This window comes from Macaca fascicularis, chromosome 3 (genome assembly GCF_037993035.2).
Source record: "Macaca fascicularis isolate 582-1 chromosome 3, T2T-MFA8v1.1".
In the NCBI taxonomy this organism is placed as follows: Eukaryota; Metazoa; Chordata; class Mammalia; order Primates; family Cercopithecidae; genus Macaca; species Macaca fascicularis.
In genome coordinates, this window is record NC_088377.1 from 94,553,024 (window position 1) to 94,576,809 (window position 23,786).

At 36.3% G+C, this 23,786-nt stretch overlaps 1 protein-coding gene across 8 annotated transcripts in view; it reads left to right on the forward strand.

Moving 5' to 3' along the window:
• HERPUD2 (HERPUD family member 2) overlaps window positions 1-23,786 on the forward strand; it is a 56,586-nt gene that overhangs the window by 14,418 nt on the left and 18,382 nt on the right. For 5 of the 8 annotated variants that reach the window (XR_012432538.1, XR_012432539.1, XM_045389005.2 and 2 more), the window contains 3 exons: window positions 7,565-7,642; window positions 10,356-10,469; window positions 13,052-13,206. The exons of 2 other annotated variants lie outside the window; for them this stretch is intronic. Coding sequence is in view for 4 of the 6 variants with exons in the window: in XM_045389005.2 (XP_045244940.1) it covers window positions 7,565-7,642; window positions 10,356-10,469; window positions 13,052-13,206 (347 nt within the window). In the remaining 2 variants the exon portion in view is untranslated. The remainder of the gene's footprint in view (window positions 1-7,564; window positions 7,643-10,355; window positions 10,470-13,051; window positions 13,207-23,786) is intronic. One more of the 8 variants, XM_065542137.1, reaches the window with a different exon arrangement.

The window sequence follows — 23,786 nt, forward strand, 5'->3', positions numbered from 1 at the left end:
TTCTTGGCACTTTTATTTAAGGGAAAAAAAAAACATGTTGGCATAATTAGAGGTTGTGGTTTGTGTTACGAAGGATATAAACAGGATGTGTGAGAGGGAATACTATACTGTAGATTTATAAGTCAAGGAAGACCTCGCTGAGGGAGTGATTTTAAAACTAAAATCTAAAAGGTGATTAAGAGTCAGGTATGTAAGAGCTAGGGGAGAATACAGCAGGCAGGGTGTCTGAATTGGAAAAGAGCTTGGGATCTAAGTGAATGTCAATTTGGCTCATAAGGAGGAAAGAATACTACTGGGGAGTTTGGAGAGAGACAGAAGCCAGATCTGGCCATGGAAAGGAATTTGAATTAAATCCATTGTAGTGGGACTCCATCAGAGAGTGACAGGATTGATCTAAGTTTTTTTGTTTTGTTTTGTTTTGTTTTGTTTTTTTGAGACAGGGTCTTCCTCTGTCACCCAGGCTGGAGTGCAGTGGGAGTGATCATAGCTCACTGTAGCCTTGAACTACTGGGCTCAAGTGATCCTCTCACCTCATCCTCCCAAGCAGCTGGAACTACAAGCATGCCCTACTACACCTGGCTACATTTAAAAAATTTTTTTGAGGAGATGGAGTCTTACTATGTTGCTCAGGCTGGTCTTGAACTCCTGGGCTCCAGCAGTCCTTCTGCCTCAGCCTCCCAAAGTGCTGGGATTACAGATGTGAACCACCATGCCTGGCTGATTTAAGTTGTTAAAAGATCACTAGAGCTGCTGACTGTAGACTGGAAGCAAGAAAACCAATTAAAAGGTTATTGCAGATGACCAGGCAAGAAATGATGGTTTAGATTAGGGTAATGGCAGTGTAGGTGGAAAGAAGTAGACTGATCTGAGAGGGACTTACGGAGATAGAGTCTATAGGATTTGACAGTGGTTAGATATGGGAGGCAAGGCAAGAGAAAGAAAAGTTGAGGATGATGCCCAGGTTTTTGGCTTAAACAGTTGGTCACAGGTTGTTACAGGACAGGGAAGAAATAAGAGGAAAGATTTGGGGAATTGGGAATTGAAGTGCATTGTAGAATTTGAGTTGCCTATTAAAATATATGAAGATGTCAAATCTCTTAACAGTTGGGTATATGAATCTGGGTCTGAGAGGGTGAGGCCTTGGACAGAGAGACAAATTTGCGACTTGTCTGAAGAACCCTAACGTTTAGAATTGGATGAGAAATTTAGCAAAGACTCTGGCAGGGCAAAAACCAGTGATATGAATGAAATGTACATATGCCTACTAATGGTTTTTCTAAACCTTGATTCCTTTTCTAGAGAAGCAAATGATAAAGACTGTGGTGTCTTTCTTTCTCCTTGCAAAAGTCAGAAACTTTTGCTGGGTGCTATTGCATCTTTTCCTCCTACTGCTGACGGACTTGCTTAGCTATTGCCTAACCTTTCTGTTTAGTAGGTGTAGGTGGTTTTAAAAAAGAAGGACTTGGAGATAAGGGATTACCAGTCTCTTTCTGGGATACTAGTCATACTACTTTAGTTAGCTATATTTTGGGTTAAATACAATATGTGCCTAGCTTTTAAATTTAATAATTATTTGTATGTGTGCGACCCATAGTTCCAGGACTAGGAATTCTCAAAATCTTTTGAGTTTTTATCTTGATAAAAAATTAATATTATCAATAATCTGGATAATCACTTTATAGCTATCATGAGATTTCAGTACCTCTACTTTTAACTAAATGGTTTTCCTAAATTTATTTAACTTGTATTGCATTGCAAAGTTTTCCAAGCTTTGGCTTTTGAAGTCTCTGACTGAAAATGACCTATTGTTTCTGTGAAAAATTTGTTTTAAACCTGTCTACTAACAAATTATGGGAGTAAACATTTTAAGTAGGACTGTCAGTGTGCGCCATTTATGTATATTTTGTTCAGTAGTCCCAAATACTGAGTTTTCCAGAATATTTTTTCCCTATCTTGCTTAGAAGTGATGCTTGTGATAAAATATCTGACAAATTCCATTACTATTACAGTTTAATAGGAAAATGGAGATTATCCATGTAGAAAGCAGATAATATATTAACATCTTGAAGTAGTTGGTAAATACTACATTCTTTCACTAAAAATAAAAAAGCGTAAGTTGGATAACTTATGTTTTGGACATGGACTTCTTTTGACTAATATGAAAGTATTTTTTCTCGTAGAGAAGGTAAAATTAATTAAAAGATTTCCTTTTGTTGTTTATAGATGTCATTTTAAACTGAGACTTTAGGCTGGGCATGGTGGCTCACGCCTGTAATCCCAGCACTTTAGAATACTGAGGTGGGCGGATTACTTGAGGCCAGGAGTTTGAGACCAGCCTGGCCAACATGGTGAAACCCTGTCTCTACTAAAAATACAAAAATTAGCAGGGTGTGGTGGTACATGCCTGTAATCCCAGCTCCTCGGAAGGCTGAGGCAGGAGAATTGTTTGAACCTGGGAGGTGGAGGTTGCAGTGAGCCAAGATCGTGCCACTGCGCTCCAGCTTGGGTGACAGAGCGAGACTCTGTCTCAAAACAAAAAAACAAAAACAAAAAAAAAAACAACAAAAAAACTGAGACTTCAAAGTTCTAATGTGAATTGGGACTTTGTTTTTTTTTTTAAATCACATGAAGTGACAGTCATTGCAACTTTAACCCAACCTGTTTTAGCAGCATCCAAATCATGTTCTTATGCATAATGAACATACACAGCCTGCTGTTAGTCATTCAACTTTTCGGTACTTTTCTATAATCTCATTAGAGCCTCATGAAACTGCATGATGTGGGAGGAGCAGGTACTAGAAATTAGCACCTAATGTTAATTGAATACTCAGTAGGCATTGTGTTCTGTTCTAGTTTATGTGCATTTCCATTGTTACGAAAATTAAGCCCTGTGAGATACAAACTATTATTGCCCTTATATTACAGACAAGGAAATCGAGGCACAGAGTGCTGGTGATGGGATATTGTATAAGTTTCTTATCATCTCTTTACCTACATCTGGCATATTGTGCTGTAAGTCGAACTCCTCTGCACAAGACCCCCATCCCTTATTAGCTACTGAAGGACATTGCTCTTGAAACTGTTTTTCTCTCTTGCATCATCAGTTTTTTCCTTTCTACTGAATTACTCCTATTGGCATACAAACACGTTATTTCTCTCTTGAATAAACAAAAGCACAAAAGAATAAAACAAACCAAAAGCAAGACCCTCTCTTGATCCCATTTCCCTTCTAGCTGTTGTCCTGTTTCTTCCTTTAAGTGCAAAACTGTTTATAAGTTGTATATATTTGCTGTCTTTATGTGTCTCTCCTTTTCTCTTGAATCAATTCCAGTTAGGTTTTTATTCTGCTACACCACCAAGATTACCTTTATCAATGTCATTAATGATCTCCTTGTTGCAGGATGCTGTGGGAAGATATAGAGATACATAGAATAATATGAAGGGAGGACACTGTGCATAATAACGAAAGCCTAGAAACGCTCAAATATCCATTAACAAACTATAGTCCTTTCATATAATGGAGCATTGTGCGTTTGTTAAAAAGAATGGGGAAATATTTTTATGCTGCTAAGCAGTAATCTCCCTGGCTTATTGAGTGAGAAAACAAGATGCAATAGAGTAAGTGTATTGTACTACTTTTTATGTAAGAAAAGGAGGAAAATAGGAGTATGTGTGTATTCAGCTTTGTTGTTAAGCGTTGTAAGGGCAATCCAAAATCACAGAGGGGACAAGGACAGAACTAAAGCCTCTTTGAATGCACCTTGTTTATAGTTTTTACCTTATCGCCATTTTTTGTTATATATAATTATAAAAAAATAGAGAAATCTCTAAATGAAAACACAAGAATTAAAAAACGTCAGGATGGTGACACAGTTACAAGAATTATTATTTCAAGTAACTTTGAAACACTGTATTTTGCCTAGTGACCTATATCCTAAGGACAGAGAAGATCAGTAAGAAATCTTAAACTTTGTTCAATATTGTTAGTAACAATCTTGTTATTGTTATTTTGAGATTACATATAGTAGGATAAAACAAATAAGTACATTTGCTAATGGCATGTATTTATTAATGTCATTAGCAAGAAAGATTTTCAGGGTGAGAAGATACAAATAAAATGAGTGAATACTATTTAATTGGAAATGTCATAGTGAACTCAGGATTTAAGTTTCTCTTTATAAAAATACATTATTTTCTAGCTCTGCTTACTGAAGAAGTAATGACAAGTAAAAATCAGTATTTGTAGCTCCTAGATTTTGGTCTTTAGATACCATTTCCCATTAAAATGAATCATGAATCCTGGAGCAATGGCTGATTCCAGGTCTGGGGCATGGAATGTGTAAGATGAACTTCTGGGGCATTTTGTGCCTGAGAGCAAGGAAGCTACTATTAGAGATGACAGAGGTCATGTTAAAATGCAGGAGCCACCTTGTAGGGACTCCTACTGGTAAAAAATGGTGCAATTTGAGGTCCCCCTTGTCAAAAGTCCTCTTGTCATACAAAAAGGAATTGGAATCTGATCAGCCCTCTAGATCTAACTACATTGTACAGGAACTACAGGAACATGCTGAGCAATACCAGGAGGATACAGTTTGCCTAATCAGACTGGAAAGTTCTATGAGACGAACAATTTCTTCAACACGTAAATAGCCTGGGAAAAATTTTTTTAAAATAGAAACTGTTAAAAGATTAAAAGAGGCATAACAGCCAAATTTTGTGTGTGAACCTTATTTGGATTCCGATTCAAATCATCTTTAAAAAACATTTTTCGGCAAGTGGGAAGAGTTGAACTGCACTGGATATTACATATTAAGGAATTGTTGAATGTAGTAACATTATGGTTATTATAAAACTTACTGAATTTGTACAGGTGAAAAGAAATGATGTGTCGTATTGCTTTAAAATACAGTACTCAGCTGGGTACAGTGGCATATATCTGGAGTCCCAGCTATTCCAGAAGCTGAGGTGGGAGGATTACTTGAGCCCAGGAGTTCGGGGCTGTAGTGTGTACCATGATCGTACCTGTGAATAGCCACTGCACTTCAGCCTGGAAAACAGAGTGAGGCCCTGTCTCTCTCTCTCTCTCTTTTTTTTTTTTTTAAAAAGATTAAAATGCAGTATTCTCTTTGAAGAAAAAAAAAAGCAATGAGGGATGGATGAGACAAGAATAGCAGAATTTGGTAATTGTTGAAGCTGGGTACTTGAGAGTTCTTGAAGATGGTACCTGGGGGTTCATTTTATTCCCTCAACTGTATGTATGTTTGAGAATTTTTATAAAGGAAAAAAATTCACAAAAAGACACCGATGTCCTTTATGCAGAGTGATGATATGACATAAAAGTATCTATCTATTAAATTTTTGGTCTGGTAAAAAAGTGATAGTTTATGATGACTGTAATACTTATTGAAGAAACTTCTTTAGGTTCCAATTGTAATAAGTACATTATAAAGATTTATAAAGCATTGCATAATTCATTTTGGGCAGGAATTAAATCATTGAGTGTATATTTAGCATTCAACTTATGGTCATATAGTTGGCCATTCAGTGCCTATAAGGATATAGGAAAAAACAAACTCAGTTTCTCTTATGCTCTCACAACACTCAATACAGAATTCTTCTGTAATGTCTGGTCACCAAAATGTGTGGGGATTTCTCTCCAACAATAAGGAGTTCTGCAGAAAATTCTCCGGAGGACACCAGCTGAATGTCCTTTAATTCAGTTTACTTCTGACACTATCTACCTGGAGATAGATTCCACAGGTTGAGGGCTCAATCCCACAAGACTGCCCCCTTCATATGTGGTCCCAAGCACAGGTTGTGGCCTGTGTTTTTGACCAGCTGTTTATAAATAGGGGTTCCCATGACCCCCTCCTGGGGTTCAATTAATTTGTTAGTGCAGCTCACGGAACTCAAGGAAACATGTTACTTACATTTGCTCACTTACAAAGGATACAAATGGAAGAGAGATGCATAGCACAAGGTCTGGGAGAAAGGGCTCAGAGCTTTCATGCCCTTTCTGGGCCCATCCACTCTTGAGGAACTTCGACTCATTCTCCTATGCTGGAGCTCTCAGAACTCTCCTTTTGGGTTTTTATGGAAGCTTCGTTAGGTAGGCATGATTGATTAAATCATTGGCCGTTGGTTTATCAACTCAACCTTAAGCCACTCTCCCTTTCTGGAGGTTGGGGGTGGGGGTGGGACTGAAAGTTGCAAACTTCTAATCACTTGGTTGTTCCCCTGGCAACCAGCCCCCATCCTGAGGCAGTGTGGGGTCCCCCAGCCACCAGTTGTCTTATTAGCACACTAAAGATACTCATCTTTCTGAAGATTCCAATGATTTTAGGAGCTATTTGGCAGAAAACAGCATGAAAACCAAATATATTTTACAATACCACAGTGCTCCTCTCTCTCTCTCTGTCTCTCTCTGTATAAACAGAAACCTTTATATATAAATAATAAACCTTTATATATATATAAAGGTTGTAAGACTTATGATTTTAAAACCTGTGCATTGTATTTGATTGTTTATATACAGGAGTTTGTACATGTGCATTTGAGGAATGGTACGCTCCAAAATGCTTCCAGGAGAAACTGGAATATGTGTAATGGTTAAGTATCTTGGAAGGATAGCTATACCTTTGGTGTGTAAGGATGCCTGAACCACAGATCTTAGTATGATAATTTCTATTATGGCTAGTTTTAATATAAGAAGACCCTTTTGTAGTAGCTATGTTGAATACATAATCTTAAAAATTGTTATAGTTGTGGCTTGGATTTGGCATATTTAAGAATTACTGATATGGCTAGTATTTGTTTTGATAAAATGCAAAGAACATTCACCTGTTTTGCAGTTATTAAATAGGCCTTATGTGGAGTATATACAGATGCTTTAATTTTACATAATTTCATATTTTGGTTGCATATAGAGATGGCAACTGACTCTCCATGCACTTGTGTTGATTTTTCTTTAGTCTTGTGTTTTTGAAAAGCTTAACAAAGGTATTTGTGAGAGTGGTAGGAATAATAATTAGAATAGTAAGTAAATTTATAACTAAATCTAAATGGCTCTTGAATTAAAACCAATAAATTGTTCTGCACAATATTAGTAAGGAAGAAAATAAGTCATATATTATCTTAGATGAAAAATTGACAAAATAAGGCAAAATGATTCTGGTGACCTCGAAATTTTATCCTACTGTTGACTATTAATATAAGGCCAACCCCTTTCTCATTTATATAGTCTTGAAGATTTTTTAATGATAGTCATATATGCATTGCATTATAGTTGAAAAGACAGACTTCCAATTTACCTACCCCCTACCCCGCCAGGATAGTATTATCTGTACTTTATTATAGCTGCAATAGATAAATTACCATTTGCTGAACTCTTAAATGTTTTTTCTTAAGTAGAATTTGGAAAAACAAAAGTTCTTAAATTGTGTCAGTTTTCTGCTTACTTGTGCCTAAAGGGAGTTTTATTTTACCCATAATTAGGCATGTTATTCCCAGCCTTCAATTTGCATAATTAGAAAAGTTGAATTCTTTTCTTTGTCCCATTTCTTAGTTGACGAAGGATCAGAGATTGGTGTATTCGGGCAGACTGCTTCCCGATCATCTGCAGCTGAAAGACATTCTCAGAAAAGTAAGCTTTTCTATCACTATTTGATACCAGATACATTCAGAATGTGAGAGGAGATATGTTCTGAAATTGTATTCAACCAGTTCAGTTTTTAGATACTTAAAATCAATCCCTTTGGGTAGCATAACAAGTAAAGATAAATTAGAAAGTAACATGATAGTTTCTTGCTAGTTTAGGTAACGGTTCTGTATATTCATCTGATAGTTAAATCTAAAGTAGGATTATGTATTTGTGTTCAGGTATTTGTCATTTTTTGTAAGAAAATGCTATTGACGTCAGTAGTGCAGAAGTAGAATGTTCAGTAGTGGTGACGGATTTTCATTGATAACAATCTTTCCTCTAAATCTCCTTTTTGCCAGCTGCATGATATTTTTATACAAATTGCTTGAGTTGGGAGTTTAATTTCAGGAGGAAGTTAACTGGTCCATCAGTTAGCAAACTTTGTGGGTGCTCAGAGCTAAAATATATTTCAATACATTTTTATATTTCAATATTTTCAATAAAGTCAGCTTGAAGGCTAGTTATTTTAGTAGTAGCTTTTAGCTCATGTTCGTTTGTGGAATTTATACTTATAGAGCTTTTCAGCATTTGAAATGTTGCTTTTTGTTGGTGAGTATAGCAAAATTGAATTTCTTCTATGTTTTGCCTTAGCTCTTTGACTTAAACTGTTGTTGTAGATATTGCTTATCTAATTTAGAAGATCTGTATCTTCTCCTGTATGTTTATGATCACCTGTGGGAAACTTTAAAAAAAAATTAGTATATTCCTTCTGCTTAGACAGTTGACATTTTAGCTTTGCCAGTGTGACTTCTTGCTGTTATTGGAATTATGTAGTTTCAAATTGCTAACATGGTGCAATACCCACTCCCTCAAAAATAGCGGATTTTGCAGCAGGTTTTTTGTCTTTTTTCTTTCTTTCTTCTTTTTTTTTTTAAAGACATACATTATTACCCAAAGCCTGTAGTTTATGTTTAGGGTGCACTCTTGTGTTGCACATTCTATGAGTTTTGGCAAATATATAATGACTCCACCAGTATAGTATCATTTAGAATAGCCCTGAAAACCTCTGTGTTCTGGCTGTCCTTTTTTTTTTTTTTTTTTCTTGTTTTTATGCTGGTACTCAGAAATAAAATATATTTCAATATAGTCCTTTCTGCCATCTGCTCTTTGAAATACAGATATATTAATTATTTTACCCCAAGGATAGCTTAAATCTGCACATGAAGACTTTTTAAAACATTTTTGCTGCCAGAAATGGTTTCAGGCCAGACAACTTAAAATAAAAACTGCTTCAGTCAAAGAACTCTTGTGCCCCTATATAAAACATGTTGAGTAATATGTTTATATTTTAAATAGTTCTTTCAACTGTTTTTGTTAAAGTCAATGTACCCCTTTACTTTTTTCAGTTTAAATGCTGCCATTAGCTTTACCTATTTAGTCACAAAATGTTTTATGGAAACATTCCCGAGATAAATAAATTCTGTGAATTAATTGTGATTAATAATGACCTTTTGGAACTATGTTTCTAAGAATCAACATCTTATACTTGTATGCTTGTTAATATTCTGTATTAAGAAGCTAAGGGGGGCATTGAAAATTAGGAGTGTCTTCAACCTCCTTTGCCAGGCATACCTTCTGTCGTGCTGTCTCTGAAGCCTTTCTTTAGCATTCTAACCCTTAGTAACTTCTTCCTCCAAACTCCTAAAGTAATTAAGGTTGGACTTCTCAGTTTCATGCAAAAAAGACTGTTCTCTGTTTCTGTAATTGTGCTGTAGTGCACAAGTCTACTCTCTTAATAATGTCATGAGCCTCTTTAAGGAAGGGCCTGTTATACCCTTTCTTGGATTTGCCTCCAAATTAAGCACAATTATAGGTTCGTGGTAGGCAAGTGATACATTCTTAGTTTCTAGTAACTTTGTTTCCCTTTCTCATCATTTGGGTATCTTTCTTTCTGCTCCTTTTTCTTTGTCATTCTGTTCTTTTCTTTTTTAAAAACTTGCTGACTCATCCCTCATTGTTCTCTGTCCTCCTTTATTCCTTCTTTCCTTTCCCCATCTTATTTGCTAGCTTTATGTCTAAGTATAAATAAATATGCTCATGATCTCACTAAGCTAAAATGCCAACCGTAATCGTTATTTGTAACATTTTTCTTCAGTCATATTTGTAGGTTTATGGAAAAACATGGGATATTTACAGAATATAGTTTAAATGTATGCTTTATATCTGCGTATAGGTGTTATAGATGAAAATAGTTTTTGACTCCAAAAAGAGTAAGAAAATCACCTTGCTAAAATTAAGGCAAACATGATTATGATGAAGTTATTTGAGTTTCTTTTATGGTTGCTAAGCCTCAAGTGATGGAAATATATAAACTGTAAAAAGTTTAAGGTGCTAGATGTTTTCATGCTGAAATGATAGATTGTGCTGATACAACTTTCACAACATTGTTTGCTTTAAGACTGCTTTGTATGCAAAATAATTTTTTAATACAGCAATTAGAGTATTTAGATCATTTTCCAAGTATGGAGAAGATACTGAATTCAAAAGGATCCCAAATAAAATGACAGATTTACCTTCAAATGATAACAGTTTATCAGTAATAGAATGGCTAGGCGGTAAAGGGATCTAAGTTTTAAGTATTTCAGTTTAGCTACTGACTTTTTGAACTGTACATTTTGTAGTACTACCCTTTAAATGTAATCTTCTTTAATTTTAGCAAGATGAGTATCATATGGTTCATCTAGTATGTACTTCTCGGACTCCTCCCAGTTCTCCAAAATCCAGCACCAATAGAGAAAGTCGTGAAGCATTGGCATCCAGCAGCAATTCTGTGAGTTGTTTTGGGAGGAGTAAACATTGAACTTTTCTTCTTCTTCATCTTCTTCTTATTTTTTGCCTCTAAAAACTAAATGAAAAACAACAATTGGAGCTTGTGGATTTTGAGATTGCGTTTTGAACTAAAGTTAGACATTTTGTAAAGTTTACGATTTTGAAAGGTCTAATATGCAGTGTTATCCCTTGAAGTCTGTTCACCATGAGTTATAATTTGCTGTATGGCAGGTCAGTAATAGGTTTCATCTTCAAAGGTTTAATTATTGGAATACTTAGAAAACGGAATTATGTTATGGTTATATAATATAAATTCTTAGGCCAATGATGTTTCAGAATATGCCAGGTATTTAAAATAGTATATTTGATTCAAGGTAGATTAAATTGTTTAAAATTTAAGTACCCTAAATCTTCTTGAAGTAGATGACTTGGTCAAGGATTTTGTTTTTTAAAAATGACTGGATTTGGGTGTACCTTCCACCTGCTTGGGGAGGTAATACTTAATGTGCTAATTTTTTTCAGACTTGGGTATTCATTCCTCCATCCTTATTTTTCCATCTGCCTGAAATTGTTTTGGAAATGTTTTGTAATAGTTGACTTTCTCAATTTAGACATTTTCTATAAATTTCAAAGACATTGTCTCCAGTCCTCTTATGTTATTTTTGATTTCCCATAAAGGCTTTCTATGACACCTTTGCAGGTAAGAGGACTGGATGAGTGGAAGCTTGCTTTCAACTTCTTGAGCAGGCAGGGAACTTGTATACTGCTAAGTATGCTTTCCTTGTCAAGAATCCAGCCAAAGCTCGAAAGAGAGCACAAATGACAGGGGTGGGAACTAGTTGAAAGCTCTCTCAATAGATACTAGTTAACTGCTGCTTTAAGAAACTAGCTTCTCCAGTTGCTGTATTTAATTAGTATTCTCTTAATGGTAAGTATTTCCTAGTACCAGCCATGGGAATTTAGCTTACATTAAACTAAATATAATATGCCTTGTCAAAACACCCAAGGGTCTTTATATGTTTCCTGCCTTGGCATGGAAAGGCACAGACATTGGCATTGGCATAGAGTTTTTTTTTGTAGCTGTCGGACGCAGTTGCATTGCTCCAATTTTTGTTCAGAAACAACCCTCTGACTTTGACTTGTCCAGTGGGTTGCTCAGCCATGATTTTGTATCTTTAGTGTGTATATTTGTTTTTTTCAGAGTGTTATGAAAGCCTGAAAAGTATCAAAGGAATGTTAAGTTGAATTCACCTTAATTTTTCATGGTTCAGAAATTTCAAGGGACTTGAAAATGTTTTAAAGATCTAATCATAAAATAATTACCTAATAAGGTCAGAAATCATTAGTTCTAGAGAAATTAGGTTGTGCTGCCAAATGACTAGGCTTTTCTTCTAATAATTGTATTAATGAACACCATATTATGATGGCCCATTTAATGAGAAATCTTACCGAAAAAGCAGCCTTTCCCAGTTTATGTTCCTAAGAATCCAGACTCCTTAGTAAGATATTTGATATCTAATGTGTGTGAAGTAACATTTTAAAGTAAGTTTTTGTTAGTCTTGCAAAAGACTGGTGTGGGCTGTTTTGCAAAAGACTGCTTTGGACCTTTCACATGGCAGGACTTAGCATGGGAGTCATGCAAAAAGACATCCTGTCAATAGGAAGGCAGTACGGGTAAAATACAATTTAATAAACTTGTTAAAGGAAGGATGTTAAAGTAATACTGTACCTAGCTTTTTAAAGTGGAAGAACTGTAATTTATGTAAAATGTAATTGTGTTTTAAATGTACATGAAACACTTGACAAACTATTTTTAAACAAATTGGGATGGTCTTCAGGGAGTTATATTGTTTATGGTTACTGAATCCATGAGCACGAGAATAAAAAAATTTGAGCATGAGAATAAAAAAATCCCGATTAACATTTTGATCCTCATAGTTCATTTTGTAAAAAAGTAATATTTGTTGGTGATTTCTATAAACTAATAGAATTTTAGAACTGAAAGGAATCTTGAAAATTTAGTCCAATCTCATTTTCTGTAGGAAAGTGGAGACTCTGAGAGGTTAAGTGAACCTTTAAGGTTATACTTCTTGTTAATGTCAGAGATAACACTAGATTTTAGATCTTTTGATTTCTAGCCTGTTTCTCATTACTTTAAACCAATGTGTTACCAATAGGATGTTGTACAGTACTTGGCACATAGTAACTATTTAAATGACTCAGTAATTAGTACCATTTATTGAACACTTTATATGTGTTAGGCATCATGAAAGGAGCTTTGCATTAATTTAATCATGTGAAAAGAGCTTTTTAATGCATTAACTTAATCTTCAGAATTTAATATGCTGATTTTGTGTATTATTCTGCTCCTCAGCCATTTCTAGTTGAAAAAAATGGAATATTTTAATTTAATTAAGCAGTTTTGATAAGTTTTGACTGGACACAAGATTTAAAACAGTAAATTTCTGAAATTTCGTTGTTTTGTGGAGGGATTTCATGAATGCATTTTTAGTAATGTGCCTGTAATTTTATGATTGTAAAGAACTAAATCTCCTTTTAAAGATTACACATTTTTGTTTGTAGAGTTCAGATCATTCAGGATCAACAACTCCATCATCTAGTCAAGAAATGTTGTCTTTAGCTGCGGGTTCTTCCTCGGAAGGATTGAGGCAGCGTACCCTTCCACAAGCACAAACTGACCAAACACAGAGTCACCAGTTTCCATATGTAATGCAAGGGTAAGTGAAATTGTGGTAGCTGTGGAAAGTGATTGGGGCCCCCTAAAAATGAATTCCTTTTGATTTTTACCATAGCCTCTTTGCAGCAATTAAAGTACATTTTAAATTTATTCATATACTTGATTTTATATTTTGAGAACTAGAGGGTTAAGAAGAGCACTGCTTTTGAAACCTGACTGCACATCAGAATCATGTAGGGCAGCGCTTTCAATCTTGAATGTTTGTCCTAATCACTGGGAGACCGTGCTGAGCTTCAGGTTTATATTCAATAGGTATGATGGGGCCTGAGAATCTGCATTTCTGACAAGCTCCCAGATGATGCTGATGCTTCTGATGTTTAGACCACACTTTGAATAGCAAGGATCTATGTAACTAATTTTTTTTTTTACTCAGTCTCATTATAGATCTACTCAATTTAGTCTTCAGGGGAATGTGGTTGAGTGAAGGTATATTTGGAAGAGTACAGATCCCAGCAATCTGTTTTTAAAAGTTTTTAAAAGTTCCACAAGTGTTTCTGATCAACTTGGTAACAGCTGTGCTAGAGTAAAACCATGATGTATTACAGGGATATGCTAACCGCTGCATGTTTTCCAGGATCTTTGTTGTATTGATAGTTTTATAAAGCAGTTTTCTTAAGAAGCTTGCCACAGTCACCCTATATTTAGCAATTACAGCAGGCCCTTTGGGTTAGGCACTTCTAGAGGAAATGCAGCCACAGGTAAAGCAGATCAGAGAGTAGGATCTTGGAGAACATGGTTTGGACCAGGGTTGTGTCGAAAGCAGACTGTTTTACTGGGGTATTATTGTTTGTCATTTTTGAGCTAAAGGAAGCTTGAGTAACAGGTAGTGATAATTTCTGTGTTGCATATCAATCCACGGGGCTGCAGTGTGTGTCACTGGTCTGGATCCATGATGATGGAGCAGGAAATGAGAATATGGCTAGGACCTCAGAATTGTAATGTAGGTGATGTAGCCAAGGAGTAGCTATTGACTGCTGTGCTAATAAACAGGATAGCATAAACACTCAGGTACTTTTTAGTTAGAACTTTTAACTTAATTCAGTTATTAATATAGAAAAACAAAGCTGAATATATAGCAAATAGAAGAGAACTAATTTGTCTAAGATTTCTTGAATGTGAAGCCTTTTCTTTCAAAATAAGTGTTTAGATGAGGCTGGTTGTAGACTTTCATAAAGTACCTGTGAAACTATTTTTGTTTTCAGAAAGTAATTACTATTAATATAAACCAAGATTTATTTGTAAAAAGCAGTGTTCTCAGGGTTTATATTATGGAACAGTAGCTTAAAATACTTCCTATCTTATGACAGTAATTCATTTCCTTTCTTTTTTACAGAGTAAGTTCCTCTCAGTTTTTATAGAGTGATTTTACTTACTTTATTTGGTGGTAGTGGTGGAAGGTGGGATTATAAATAAGCCTGGAAGAGTATATAGTGCCACGTTAATAGTGGTTATCTCTGGATAAAATTTTTAACTCTTTCTCATACTTGTAGTGAATATATTTTGTAATAAACAAATCAAGCTTATAAGATTACAGGTCTTCAGAATAAGACCATAGATACATTGGTAAAAGATTAATAATTTCTCTAAACTAGGCTATTGAGAAAATTAATAAACATAAAAGACAAAAGCATTCAGCTCTTCGAAATATATTAAGCAGATTAGAAAAATCTGAAATAGTGTTTATTTTGCCAAAAGTGAATGTTAAAGTACTGAACAACAAAGATATTTGAGGTTCACTTAGGGAATCTATTACTAGATGAATAATATTTTATTTTAAATAATGAAGGCAGTATCGCTTAATGATTGTACAGATTCTCAAGCCAGCCTGTCTGGGTTTGAATCTTGTGAATCTGGGTCTGAATTTAGTGACTAGTTTGGACAAGTCTCTTCTCTACTGTGCTTCAGTTTTCTCATTATTTGAGGGATAATGGAACTCTTACAGGATTTCTATGTGGTTTAAAAGAGTTAGTGTATATAAAGTGATTAAAACAGTAACTGGCACGTAGTGATGTATTAGCAATTACTTATAAATTCTTTCATCCTCATAAGTGAATGTTATACATTCAGCAGACAAATTTATAAGCATATCTGTGTATGGTACACTAAAACAGTCGAATGAATGCTTGTGTTAGGTGCCAGAAAATAAGGCTTTATATTTGGAGAGAGTATTTTGTGATTTATGAAGCAATTGATGTGACAGTTCAGTAATTAGGTTATTCAGTTCAACAATGAACATGATTTAACTTATTCTCATAGTTGTCATTTTGTACTAATGAAGACTTTATACTTGTCTTTAAGTAAATTTTATTTAACATAGTCTTAGCCTTAAAATGTGCAAGAGCAGTAATTGAGTGACCTTGAAGAATTCGCTATCAAAATAAAAAAGCTCTGCTCTTTATTTTCAAACTTCAGTATAGCTTATATTTAGCTAGTCTGCATGTGTTGTTTACCACCATGTAGGTTGGTATTCTCAATATTTAGTGAGTGTATTAAAACTGAAAATTGCTCATTTCTGGTCCCTGCTTCCTGAGGTTTTGAATCACTAGTTTTGAGATGGCGTTCAGAAGTCTGCCAATCTAACAATATCCTGGGAACCTCACTTTGGGAAATCCTGATGTAGTTGATTGTTTGCCTACCTAGCTCTTGAGAAAACATGAGAAGGACAAAGCAATACATCACCTACCACACTGTCTGTTCATTTACAAAGTTCCATTTATAAGTCTTGACGGTTTTTAGACTCAGTCTGTTGTGCTGTTTATTTACTCTAACAATTACTGGCTGGTTTATAAAACACCCAGTTTTGTACATTCAGTTTTTCCTGCTGAAATATTAACAGCCTTGTTTTATAACAAATCTGAAAAGTTACTTATTGTACCCATCTATATTGTCTGTTTTGTTAGAATTTATTTTTAAAATTGTTATTCGCACATATTTATGGAGTTCATGTGATGATCATTACACATGCATAGAATGTGTAATGATTAAGTCAGGGCATTTATGGTATCCATCATCTGGAGTATTTATCATTTCTGTGTGTTGGTAACATTTCAAATCTGCCCTTCTAGCTGTTTTGAAATTTACAACATTGTTGCTAACTGTAGTCAGCCTACTCTGCTATATTTATACCCATTAACCAACTTCTCATCTTCCCTTCATCACCTCACCCCCACCACTCCCAGCACCCTTCCTAGCCCCTTGTGTCTATCAGTCTACTCTCTACCTCCATGAGATGAATTTATTTAGCTTCCATATATGAGTGAGAATATGAAATATTTGTTTTTCTGGCCTAGGTTATTTCACATAACATAATGACCTCCAGTGCCATTTGTGTTGCTGCAAATGACAGGATTTCATTCTCTTTTATGGTGAAATAGTATTCTGTTGTGTATATGTAGCACATTTTATTTATCCATTTGCCCATTAACGAACACTTAGATTGATTCCATCTTTGCTATTCTAAACAGTGCTGTAGTAAACATGGGAGTGCAGGTATCTTTGACATACTTTTCCTTTGGATAAATAGCCAGCCAGTAGTGGGATTGCTGGATCATATGGCAGTTTTATGTGTAGTATTTTTTTTTTTTTTGAGAGAAAGTCTTGCTCTGTTGCCCAGGCTGTAGTGCAGCAGTATGATCATACTCCTGGGCTCAAGCAGTTCTCCCACTTCGGCCTCCCAAAGTACTGGAATTACAGGTATGAGCTACCACACCCAAACTGTGTTTAGTTTTTTGATAAATCTCCATACTGTTTTTCCATAGTGGCTGTACTAATTTACATTCCCACCAACAGTGTATGAGGTCCTTTTTCTCCCCATCCTAGCCAGCATCTATTGTTTTTTGTCTTTTTAATAATAGCCATTCTAACAGGGGTAAAATTAAATTTCATTGTGGTTTTGATTTGCGTTTCCCTACTGAGTCATGTTGAGCATTTTTTTTCAGATACCTGTTGGCCATTGTATGTCTTCCTTGAGAAATAGCTATTCATGTCCTTTGCCTACTTTTTAATGGGATTATTTGTTTTATTAACTGTAAGAAAAGTTGTATGAGTTCTTTATATATTCTACATATTAGTTCCTTGTCAGCTGAATAGTTTGCAGGTATTTTCACCCATTCAGCAGTTGCCTCTTCACTCTGTTGATTGCTTCCTTTGCTATGCTTTTATGCTTTTTAGTTTAATATAGTTTCATTTGTCTAGTTTTGTTTCTGTCATCTGTGTTCTAGATGTCTTAGCCATAAAATCTTTGATGAGACCTATATCCTGAAGTGTTTCCCCTGTTTTCTTTCAGTAGTTTCATATTTCAGGTCTTAAGTTTAAGTCTTTAACCTGTCTTGAGTTGAATTTTTTATATGGTGAGAGAAAGGAGTTCAGTTTTATTCTTTCGCATATGGCTAGCCAATTTTTCCAGCACCATTTATCAAAGGGAGGGTGTTCTTTCCCCACTGTATGTTCTTGACACCTTTGTTGAAAATTGGTTGGCTTTTTGAGAAACATTTAGAAAAAAGAAAAAAGGAACTACATGGATTTATTTCTGGCTTCTCTGTTATGTTCCTTTGGTCTTCTGTGTCTATTTTTATACCAATACCATGCTATTTTGGTTACTATAGCCTTGTAATATATTTTCAAGCCGAATAGTGTGGTGCCTCCAGCTTTGTTCTTTTGTTCAGGATTACTTTCACTGTTCAGGCTCCTTTTTTGTTCTTTATGAATTTTAGGATTTTTTTTCTAATTCTGTGAAAAATGACATTGGTATTTTCATTGAATTTATAGATTGCTTTGAGCAATATGGTAATTTTAGTGATAGGAGCTCTTCTGATTCATGAGCATAGGGTGTCTTTCCATTTGCTTATATCCTCTTCAATTTCTTTCATTAGTGTTTTATAGTTTTCCTTATAGATGTCTTTAATCTACTTGGTTAAATTTATTCCTAAGTATTTTATTATTATTATTATTATTTTTTTTTTGTAGCTATTGTAAGTGGGATTGTCTTTTCAATTTTTTTTCTTTCTTTCTTTTTTTATTTTTATTTTTTCGAGATGAAGTTTTGCTCTTGTTGCCCAGTCTGGAGTGCAGTGGCACAATCTCAGCTCACTGCAACCTCTCTCTCTCTGGTTCAAGCAATTCTTCTGCCTCAGCCTCCCAAGTAAGTGGGATTACAGGTGTCTGCCATCGTGCTGGGCTAATTTTTTGTATTTTTAGTAGAGATGGAGTTTCACCATTATGACCAGGCTGGTCTCGATCTCCTGACTTCAGGTGGTCTGCCTGCCTTGGCCTCCCAAAGTGCCAGGATTTACAGGCGTGAACCACCACACCCGGCTCGATTTCTTTCTTAACTAGTTTGTTTTTGGTGTGTAGAAATGTTACTGATTTTTGTATTTTGATTTTGTGTCCTGTAACTTTCCAAATCTAAGAGTTTATTGGTGGAGTCTTTATCTACAAAGAGGGATGGTTTGACTTCCTCTTTTCCAATTGGGCTGCGTTTTCTTACTTTCTCTGGCCTGATGGCTCTGGCTAGGACTCCCAGTACTGTGTTGAAAAAGACTGGTGAAAGTGGGGATCTTTGTCTTTTTCCAGCTCTTAGAGAAAAGGCTTTCAGATTTACTTATTCAGTATGATGTTAGCTGTGGGTTTGTTATATATGGCCTTTTTTATGTTGAGATGTTCTGTCTATGCCTAGGTTTGTTGAGAGCTTTTATTATGAAGGGATGTTGAGATGATCATATGGTTTTAGTCCTTCATTCTGTTAATGTGATGTATCATGTTTGTTGATTTGCATATATTGAATCATTCTTGCATCCCTGGGGTAAATCCCATTTGATTATGATGTATTCCCTTTTTGATGTGCTGTTGGATTTGGTTTGCTGTATTTTGTTGAGAATTTTTGTGTCTGTGTTCATGGCTGACCTGTAGTTTTTTGTTGTTTTTGTTGTGTTCTTCTCTGGTTTTGGTATCAGGGTAATGCCTTGTAGAATTCCCTCCTCTTCAGTGTTATGGAATGGTTTGAGGAGAATTGGTGTTCTTCTTTATAAGATTGGTCAAGGCTGGGCACAGTGGCTTATGCCTGTAATCTCAGCACATTGGGAGGCTGAGGTGGGTGGATCGCTTGAGGCCAGAAGTTTTGAGACCAGCCTTGCCAACATTGTGAAACCCTGTCTCTACTAATGCAAAAATTAGCTGGGCGTCATGGTGCATGCCTATAATCCCAGCTACTCGGGAGGCTGAGGCAGGAGAATCGTTTGAACCCAGGAGGTGGAGATTGCAGTGAGCTGAGATTGTGTCACTGCACTTCAGCCTGGGCAACAGAATGAGACTCTGTCTCAAATAAATAAATAAATAAATACATAATAACCACAAAAATTAGCTGGGCATGGTGGTGTATGCCTGTAATCCCAGCTGTTCAGGTAGCTGAAGCATGAGAATCACTTGGACCCAGGAGGTAGAGGTTGCAGTCAGCCAAGATTGCGCCACTGCACTCCAGCCTGGGCAACAGAGCATGACTCTGTCTTAAAACAAAAAACAAACAAACAAAAAAACAGTTTTGCTCAAATTTGGCAGTGAAGCCATCCAATCCTGGGCTTTTCTTTGTTGGGAGATTTTCTTTTTATTATTACTGATTCAATCTCATTACTCATTATTGGTCTGTTCAGGTTTTTCTGTTTCTTCCTGATTCAGTCTTGGCAGGCTGTGTGTGTCTAAGAATTTATCCATTTTCTCTAGATTTTCTAGTGTATTAGTGTGCAGTTGTGCATAATAGCTTGATTATTTCTCTTTTGTATTTCTGTGGTATCAATTGTAATGTTTCATTTTTCGTATCTGACTTTATTTATATGGGTCTTTTTGTTTTCTTGGTTACCTAGATAGTGGTTTATTGATTTTATCTTTTAAAAAAACCAAGTTTTTATTTTGTTGATCTTTTGTATTTTTTTTCAGTCTATCCTGATTTTTATTATTTCTTTCCCTCTACTAATTTTGGGTTAGGTTGTTCTTGCTTTTCTAGTTCTTTGAGGTGTATTGTTGGATTGTTTATTTGAAATCTTTCTACTTTTTTGGTGTGAGCATTTGTTACTATAAACATCTCTCTTTGTCGTATTCCATAGGTTTTGGTATATTGTTTTTAGACTTTCATTTGTTTCAAGAACTTTTTGTTGTTTTAGAGATGGTCTCACTTTGTTGACCAGGCTGGAGTGTGGTGGTGTGATCCTAGCTCACTGCAGAACTCCTGGGCTGAAACAATCCTTCTGCCTCAGCTTCCTGAGTAGCTGGGATTACAGGCACATGCCACTACACACCACAAACATTTTTTATCTCCTCCTTAATTTCTTCCTTGGCCCAATGGTCATTTAGGAGCATATTGTTTAATTTTAATGTATTTCGTACAGTTTCCAAAGTTTCTCTTGTTACTGATTTCTAGTGTTATTCCATTGTGGTCATAAGAGATACTTGATATGATTTTGATTTTTAAAAATTTGTTGAGACTTGTTTTGTGGCCTAACATACGGTCTGTTCTAGAGAATGGTCCATGGGCTGATGAGAAGAGTGTATTCTGTACCTGTTGGATGAAATGTTCTGTAAATGTCTGTTATACCCATTTGGTCTAAAGTGCAGTTTGAATCCAGTGTTTCTTTGTTAATTTTCTGTCTAGATGATCTGTGTAATGCTGAGAGTCAGGTGTTGATGTCCTTAGCACTTATTGTATTGGATTCTGTCCCTCCCTTTAGGTCTGATCATGTTTTCTTGATAGAGCTGAGTGCTCTGTTGTTGGGTTCATATATGTTTAGAATTGTTACATCTTTTTGTTGAATTGATCCCTTTATCATTATATAATGACCTTCTTTGTTGTTACTGTTTTTAAATTAAAGTCTGTTTTATCTGTTATAAAGATAGATGTTCTTGTTTGCTTTTGATTTTTGTTCACTTAGAATATCTTTTTGCATCCCTTACTTTCAGTCTGTGTCTTTACAGATGAGATGAATTTCTTGTAGGCAGCATATGGTTGGATCATTTTAAAAAATTCTTCAGCCCCTCTGTATCTTTTAAGTGGAAAGTTTAATTCATTTATATTCAGAATTATTATTGATATGACAGGGCTTATTCCTGTCATTTTAGTAATTGATTTCTGGTTTTTGTGTAGCATTTATTCCTTTCTTTCTCTAATATTGTTTTTCATTGTAGTTGGTGGTTTTCTGTAGTGATGACATTTAAATTATTTCTCTTTTTTATTTGTGTATTTGCTCTACCAGTGGGTTTTATATTTTGATGTATTTCCTTCCAGGTATAGGGCTCCCTTGATTATTTCTTGGAGGGCCGGCGTAGTGGTGATGGGTTCCTTCAGCTTTTACTTGTCTGGGAAAGACTTTATTTCTCCTTCATTTATGAATGATAACTTTGCTGGGAATAGTATCCTTGGCAGAGAGGTTCCTTCTTTTCCTTCCTTTTCTCCCTTCTCTGCTTTCCCTTCCCCTCCCTCCTTCTCTTCCCTCTCTTCCTCCCTCCCTCTGCTTCCTTTTCTTTCTTTCCTTCCTTTCTTTCCTTCCTGCCTTTCTTTCCTTTTTTCCTTTCTTTTTCTCTCTTTCTTTCTTCACTTCAAATATATCTGCTTATTCTCTCCTGGCCTGTAAGGTTACTGCTGAGAAATCTGCTGGTAGTCTGCTGGGGGTTCTAAGCATTAAGTGACTGGATGCTTTTCTCTTGCTATTTTCAGAATTCTCTCTTTGACTTTGACAGTTTTACTATAATGTGCTGTGGAGAAGACCTTTTTGAATTGTATCTATTTGAGGATTGTTGGGTGAGGTGTCAGAGCCCTGGCACCAGGAAGTGGTCAACTCACAGGTTGGTTAAAAGAATTTACTGACAACAGTACAGGTTTGAAAAAGGAAACTTTATTAGAAAGGAAGGATGCTGCAAAATGGTGCAGCGGGGTGCCTCAGTGAGAGGACTGAGCGCACCGTGGTGGATTTTCCTTAGGAGCATTTATAGACTTTAAGACAGTAGCTTAGGGTTGTAAAATTAGTTTCAGCATGGCATTCCAGAGATGTATAGAAATTTTAGTTACTTATAAAAATTGAAAGAAGCCTGGAATCAGATGCTGACTTTAGATACTAGGGAGGTTTGATTACCTCTAAATTCCCCAGATAAGGAGTCTTGCCTCTGGATGGCCTGTTTAATGGTCACCAGGTAGTCTTTGCTCCCTTCTAAATTGCTCAGATAAGAAGTTTTTATCTCCGGGCCTGTTCAGTGGTCACCAGGTGATTTTCACTCCTCAGGTACTTTTTAATGATATCAGTGTCTTTGGTAAATTTCTCATTTATATCCTGAATTGTTTTTCAGATTTTTAAATGTTTATCTGAATTCTCTTGTATTGTGCTTCTTTAATATCATTATTCTGAATTCATTTTCTGGATTTCACAATTTTATTTTCACTGGAATCAATTGCTGGAGAATTACGTTCTTTTGGAAGTGTCATATCTCCTTGCTTTTTCATGTTTCTTCTATCCTTATGTTGATATTTGTGCATGTGGTATAACAGTCCCTTCTTCAGTTTTTTGAATTTGCTTTTGTAGGGGGGGCACATTTTCCTAAAGATGTGTCTATGCTGTTGTTTGGTAGGCCACTTTGGCTTTGATTCTGTATATATACCATAGTATAGTCTCTGTATGAATTTTGTCAGGAACAGTGTCAGTAGTGTCTGATTTCCTCAGTGTCTCAGGGTGCAGTTTTTAGTGGAGGCTGTGGTGAAGTTTTGCTGGGGACAGGGGTGTCAGGTGGGCCAATCTTTAGGTCCTAGCGATGGCAGTGGTAGGCTGAGTATGCCTGTCCTTAGGCCCCAGTGTGGCATACGCTGACACCAGTGTGAGATGGTCCAGGTGGGCCAATTCTTGGGGGGCCTCCAGCCAGTTTGTTTGGATGCCATCAGTGACAGTGGTGAGCTGGGCAGTTTGGCATGTCGTCAGGCCCCTAGGCAGTGGATATGCCATGGATTATGGCAGTAGTAGTGGTGGGACAAACCTCTGGCTCCCAAGCGGTCTATAGTGGTGTTGGTGATGATTGCAATGGGTTGGATGGGCCAGTTCCCAAGCCCACAGATAGTGCATGCACATGGGTGTCTGCTGTGGTAATAGTGGCAGGTTGGGTCCTCAGGCCTCTGGGAGGAGTACTCAGGTGCCAACAGTTGCGGATGGGGTAATCCACAGGCCCCTGGATGGCACGCTTAGTCACTGGAGGTGGGTGGAACTGGGCCAAGCTGGCTTGACTTCAGGCCCCCTGTTGGTTTGTGCAGCTGCTGGTTCTGGTAGGCGAGGATGGCATGATCCCCAGACTTCCAGCACAGTGCTCGGGAGATGTACTGTAGCCTGTTACTGGGAGGGCTGGCTTGCTTTCAGTGACAACAGTCATAAATTGGTGGGGGGTACACTTTGGTCTCAGATGGCAGCTGCAAGCTTGTAGCCTGTCCTCAGGGTACATGTAAATGCTCAGTAGCACCATTCACGGGTATGGGGTTGCTGACAATGTCTTGCACTTTGGCCGAAGATACATCAGTTAGCAGCACCACCTGGGAGTGCACAG